Raw genomic sequence first — 6,549 nt, 5'->3', positions numbered from 1 at the left:
CCCTCTTTTCTTCTTTTTTTTTTTTTTTTTTTTTTTTTAAATGTGGTTTTCAATGTATCCCACAGGTGATTCCAGTTCACACTAAAGCCTCATTATCACTGCCATAGGCACACACACGAAAATGCTATAAACTATTAATTTAAAAAAGGTTCTCGGGCTTCCCTGGTGGCGCAGTGGTTGGGAGTCCGCCTGCCGATGCAGGAGACATGGGTTCGTGCCCCGGTCCGGGAAGATCCCACGTGCCGCGGAGGGGCAGGGCCCGTGAGCCACGGCCGCTGAGCCTGCGCGTCCGGAGCCTGTGCTCCGCAACGGGAGAGGCCACGGCAGTGAGAGGCCCGCGTACCGCAAAAAAAAATAAAATAAAAAAGGTTCTCTTTTGAGTGACATCATTGGACAAACCTCGGGGCGTTATATCAGAGCCCTGTTAAACTTTCACAACTCCTTTATGTTGATAGTAATGCTGATGGCTTACCGGTCAGTATTTTGTGGAGACGGTTGTTTATCAGGGATCATTTTGTCCAGGATGACTGGAGTGTTTTATTTCAGTTTTAGGATTCTAATTAGAATGTTTGCCGGAGGGTGCAGGAACAGAGATGGATCTCACCAGACACTAAGAGAAAACCATTTCATCCTCTCATCCCTCCCTTACTGGCTTTCTTACTAATAAGTCTTATTTATTTTTTTAGGGCAGATGGGCAGATTCAATCAGATGCTGAATCAGATTCCAAACGACTACCACTCTAGTCGCAACCAACCAGGCCCGCCGGGTCCTCCAGGGCCCCCTGGCGGCGCGGGGGCCAGAGGAGAACCAGGACCTGGGGGGCGGCCAGGCTTCCCGGGCACACCAGGGATGCAGGGACCCCCGGGTGAACGAGGTAGGCATTCCTGACTGCTGCATAGGGATGAAGGAAGGAATCTGCAAGTGTAGGAGCTGGGTCCGGTGGAAAAGCATGAGGAAGACTGGACTTAGCAAACTACACTGGTCTTGTTTGGACAACCCCAGAAGAGCCGTGCCTCCATGAACCTGTCTTTCTTTTTAGGCAGCTGCAGGCTGTAGAGATCCCTGTCTTAGAAAACAGGAGGATTTTGTCATGAGATCTCAGTAAAGACAATGCTATTTTCTGATTGTTGTTGTCGTTGATGGGAAAAACTGTATCCTGGCAAACTGAATCAGGCATAAAATCTGAATTGTTTTGACTGGCAAGAGCTGGGTAGCAACTGAATGTAAGCAGCCCTAAGATTTTAGATCTAAATTCTTCTGGTTCCTTTATTCAGGGCCTGGAAACTGGTCTTATGTGTTTATTTGGCTTTAATTTCATGGTAGATAAGTGTAACTGAAGGAAAAGAAGAAAAACAGGATTATCTGATTCCAGATGTTTCAGGATGCTGGGTACTCACTTTTGTCAAAGTGATGGCTAACATTCTGCAGAAAACTTAGATATGTCTACAATTCTGATTATTTAGATGCGGTACTGATAGGGCTACTAAAGATAAGATACCTTTAAGACGTCTTCAGTGAGTTGTAACTATTTAGTCAAGATTTCTGTTCTTAATTACTGTTTCTAAAATAATATATTAGATGTGTTTGTTTTCTTCAAGCAGTTTTTCCCCTGACTTGTAGCCAGATTTGTTTCTTGGCCATGAATCTGGAATTACACAAATGTCTAGAAAGAATTTGGCTTAAAGAGTGGACTTCTGTGAAAAATTGGGTTCTGCTTTCACTAAGGGAAATGAATTACTTGAATCAAGTACTATCAGTTCCAATGAAGACTACATATTTCCGGATAATTTTCCCTCTGTGTTTTCCCATTTTGTGCTTGCTTAGGTTTGCCGGGAGAGAAAGGCGAAAGGGGTATTGGATCTCCAGGACCTCGAGGGCTGCCTGGCCCCTCAGGTAGGTTTGCTAGTACATCAAACAAGTGAACATATCATTACTGAGAGAGCATGTGACCCCACGAGATGCACAAACTCATCCTGTTAGCTTCAGGCAAACTGACCGTCACGGAATATATTTTAGCAAGAAGTCCCAACGTGTATAACCTCATTTTTATGTTTGTTCAAAAAATGTTTCAGTGCGTTCTATTTAAGCATTTTCTCTAACTTTAACATATGAGGGTTTGAGTTTTAGTGACACAGAGGGTTGTTGTTTTCTTTTTATGGGATTCCTGTTTGTTTTGTTTGGCCTCATAGCCTTTAAGGATGGTGTCACTTCCTGTTCCTACTGGTATTCTTGAAAATGTTGCTAGTAGACTGAGGAAATATACTCTCATTAGAATCCTGACACGTTGCAAGATTTCATTCACAGTTTCTCTATTGGTGTTTTGGAAGGAAATAATAGTTGTTCTGTGCATTTTGTTTACGAGATTGAAAATGAATTTTTTTCTTCGTTATAAGGTCCCTGAGACCCTTGCAACCTTGGCCAGTCCTAGAGGTTAAATCTTTACATTTATGTTAACCATGAGTAAGTGTCACTTGATCCAGAAATAACACTGCTTCACATAGTCTGGAGGCGTGGAGCAGGCATCCTGACTGTCTGCCTTGGCTACCGCAGCCATTTCCTGCAGCGAGTCTTATCTCTAAGACAGTGGAAGCAAACCAGAGAACTCACTGATATCTTTAGTTTGGCTCAATTCTTGCTAAGTCAGTTTTCTTTGAATAAAATCATTAACACAGTTGGATTTTTGGCATTAATTCTTGAATCACTGGTAAGAAAGTTCTACCCTGGGTCATACTGGTGATTTCTTAAGGAAATATTTTCTTACCATCCACTCGTGAATCGTCTAGTCTTGACGTAGTGGAGGCGCCAAAGTATTGTTGACCGCCTCAGGAGATGTGTTTGACAAGAGGGGAAATATTTGTTTTCAACCCAAAATAGGTCCACAGGGAGAATCCAGAACGGGTCCACCAGGGTCCACAGGTTCAAGAGGTCCTCCAGGTCCCCCCGGTCGTCCTGGAAACTCAGGTATCCGAGGCCCCCCAGGTCCTCCTGGATACTGTGACTCTTCCCAGTGTGCCAGCATCCCATACAATGGACAAGGCTATCCAGGTATGTTGTTGCCATTATAGGGACCCAAATTCACCTGAATTAAAAAACCTTTATGGAAATGAAGTTCCCTAGGACTGAAGGAAAGTTGATTTGAGGATTTCTTGAAGATATCAACTCTTTCAGTTGTATGTTTGGTTATTATTCTCTCTCAAAAGAATTAATTTTATAACATTATTTCACTGTTAGGAGTTGAATAATTATTTTCTCCTCCTTTCTATACTTCTGCACTTACCAAATCACATCATAAACCTTTCTTTATTTCTCTTGGGAGTTCAAAGAATGCTACCAATTGACTGTTTTTTTTTTTTTTTTTTTTAACCCTAAAGGCTGGAGAGGGATTTGTTGAATACAAGAATATATCTAAAAAATTGTTTTGAGACTCTATAATGTGTAGGCAGACTATTTGATAACATGGTGCAGACAACTGAAAATATTTCACTATTTCACATTGTCCATGGAATTAATATTTATAAACTCTGGGACTTAATGTCTTTAGAGTCAGTCATGAAATTCTAGTACTTGACAATTACAGGAGGCAGAAGTCTCTTAAGCCTGATTTTGGGGACTGTGGGGATAAAGGCGATATGCCGATCTGAAAATAAATATATTAACGCTGTGGGCAGCGGTCAGCGGTGACCTTTTCATCAGCACACCCTCAAGCATCTTGCAAGTTTTAAAAATGATACTGCTGTTTGATATGGTTGGCTACTAGCAAGTAGTGCATGAGTAGTTGAATATCTGAATATCTATATATCTATATATTTATGTGCATACTTACATATGACCAAAAGTAATCATGAATCGTAGATTTCTCAAGCAACCCATTCACAAAATTACAATTTCACTGTTTATAAAAGAAATTTAAATTACCTCTGCCTTCTGGTATGTGTGAATAACTTGAAATATATGGATATATACATATATACTTTAACCATTACATACTTAGATGAATGTGTATAGATGTTTTTTTGCATAGTAATTCAACTTTTAAAAACTATCATCTTTGACCTGTTTCAGGTTCCGGCTAACAAATTTTCTAAGTCGCCAGTGCTGCTTACAGTTTGAATACATGAAAATCCTGTTTCTGAGATGTTTGCGCACGTGCTTATTAGGAAATGAGTCTGTATGGAAATCTCACCACAGATATGGTTAATGAACCGGGTGGACATCATAAAGGAGGGTGGAGACTCTTTATACTAACTTGAATGAGACAAAAGCAGTGGTGTTAGTTTATAAGCCTGATGCATTTCAGTAATTATCTAGAAAAATATTATTTAAAACGGAGAAGTTCAAACACACAGCTCGTGAGGAGCCTCAGTTTTGAAAGAGGCGCATAATAAAACTACTAACCGCAGAGATGATGCCATTTTGAGAAAAACAATTAACCTGGTTAAAGAGAACTATCTTATGTAAATAATAAACTAATTATGGCTTGTAAATGATTTGTATGTGATCCTGTCCACTAAAATCACTTAACAGTCCTGTACAATCAGCTTCTGCCTGCTGCTTGCTCTGCCGGAATAACACCAAATAGAATCTCCTCATCTCTCGCTTGTTAGCAACGTGTCTGATTCAGGGCATGTGTCTCACTATGATTACCCTTTGTACGTGTACTTTCATTTGGATTTTGTAATCGCAATTTTCAAACCAAAGTCTGAGAGTCACGTCTTCTCTTCCTGTTTCGCTGTAGTCACTCGTGGTCCTCACCCACCAGCTGTAACTCAGGCCGTGGGAGAGACAGCCACAGAAAATGTCATGTACTGTATATTACCTGGTGATAGTTGAGTCTCACCTCCAGAGTTCAGTTTCTAGGAGCCAATGTAACTTCCCCTCACCTCCTCATCTTTCCAAATGGTTCTTTGAACCGAGGACTCTGAAGTCATGAACAGTTAGTTGGGGATTTGCAAATATCCCACCTAGCTTGGCTTACAGTTTTCCTTGGCCCAGTCTCTGACCCTTCCCAGGTATTTGTGCGATGATTGTACTTACTGCTGGATCTCTGAAGGTTAAAAACAAGTGCCATTTCATTATTGATCACCAAATTCTCTCTGCAAATGGAAGCAATCAGAACATTGTAATTTATCTATTTATAGTTATGAGATTAAGACTGGAGTGCCATCCCCTCGGGTGATGATTTAGCTTTTGCTCTGTGTGTGTGTGTGTGTGTGTGTGTGTGTGTGTGTGTGTGTGTTCCTTCCAAATCATGCCATAACTGTAATGTTGAATCGGACAGAGCCCTACGTGCCCGAGGGCGGGGCCTACCTGCCTGAGCGCGAGCCCTTCGTCGTGCCGGTGGAGCCCGAGCGGACGGCGGACGAGTACGAGGACTATGGCGCCGACGAGCCCGCCGAGGAGCGTCCTCCGCATGCGCGCTGGCAGCGCGCCCTGCTCCGCGGCCCCCGGCAGTGAACCTGACACCGCGCGCGCGCGCGCGCGCGCAGCACGGCCAGGCTGGGGGGAGGTGTTGGGATTCTCATTTACAGGTCAGACGGAGCAGTGCACGTGTTATCTGTCACGTTTCTTCCGGCGTTGCTTCATCCGAGAGTACCCTTTCTGGCTGTAGAGAACCTTGTTTCTGCAGGAAGCCTAGCTCGCTGCACGCAGTCTGTAGAAGTCTTTGCCTTTGCCCTTGAAGTGCTTGCAAAATACTTTGTTCACAAAAGCTGCAGGGAGAGAGCGCGCCTTGTGCCTTTAGGTAGCACGGCGGGAAGCCTCAGTGAAACTCTTAGGTTAAGCAGTTAAGTCCTGGAACCCAGAACGACTGTGTATTTCGAGAGGGCAGTTTATCTTTTCCAATGCTTATTTGCAGTTCAATTACATCCCGATCCAAGCAGTTCCCCTCCTAAAACCAAAAAAGAGGGAAAAGTCAACTCTGTTGCAACTATTTATCTTCCTCTTCTATCTTCTGTTATACATTCGGGCATAGTATGCTCTTATACATCTCCTTTAACAACCACAGACCTTAAGCCATGTAGCTGAAATTATTGTATCAACTGGATACAGTTCCATATTGCCTTAAACCTCCTTGTTTTAGACACGCTAACATTTATACCAAATTGCAGATTATTCTGCAGAGACGGAATTGCATGTTTGTGTTGTACATTTAGTATGAACTCTTTTTTTCCCAGAACATAATGTTTCTTAGTTATCAAAAGCAGTTGGAAAATGTTTGCAAGACTATGAACATAGAATTGCTGCTTTTATATTTTAACTGCAGATTGTGAATTTCACTGCCTTATATTATTTATTTCTGAAACAAAAGAGGCATTTTTCAATAAAACTACTGAAAATTTGACATGGTATGTTTTTTTCTTTAATGGCCTTTTGGACTGTCCAGGCGGTTGTTAAAACAAACAAGTTCATATCCTTGGATACAGTTACAAATCTTGCTAATACTCTTAAATTATGCTAAATAACTTTAGATTTTTTAATGATGTGGTGAAGTCATAGAAAGAGAGTAGTGAGAGAGCCTTTAAAAGCCCAGCAGATTCCAAAGGCTTTAT

The 6,549-nt window shown here is 41.9% G+C and overlaps 1 protein-coding gene across 4 annotated transcripts in view; it reads left to right on the top strand.

The window, feature by feature from the left end:
• COL12A1 (collagen type XII alpha 1 chain) overlaps window positions 1-6,341 on the top strand; it is a 116,053-nt gene extending 109,712 nt beyond the window's left edge. For 3 of the 4 annotated variants that reach the window (XM_055087661.1, XM_055087658.1, XM_055087657.1), the window contains 4 exons: window positions 687-875; window positions 1,826-1,894; window positions 2,876-3,046; window positions 5,280-6,341. In XM_055087661.1, the coding sequence (XP_054943636.1) occupies window positions 687-875; window positions 1,826-1,894; window positions 2,876-3,046; window positions 5,280-5,455 (605 nt within the window). In that variant the 3' untranslated portion in view covers window positions 5,456-6,341. Of the gene's footprint in view, window positions 1-686; window positions 876-1,825; window positions 1,895-2,875; window positions 3,047-4,063; window positions 4,254-5,279 lie in introns of those variants that run through there. The other variant, XM_055087659.1, reaches the window with a different exon arrangement.
• The last annotated feature ends 208 nt before the right edge of the window (window positions 6,342-6,549 follow it).

This window comes from Physeter macrocephalus, chromosome 10 (assembly GCF_002837175.3).
Source record: "Physeter macrocephalus isolate SW-GA chromosome 10, ASM283717v5, whole genome shotgun sequence".
In the NCBI taxonomy this organism is placed as follows: domain Eukaryota; kingdom Metazoa; phylum Chordata; class Mammalia; order Artiodactyla; family Physeteridae; genus Physeter; species Physeter macrocephalus.
This window is presented reverse-complemented; position numbering and strand designations above follow the sequence as displayed.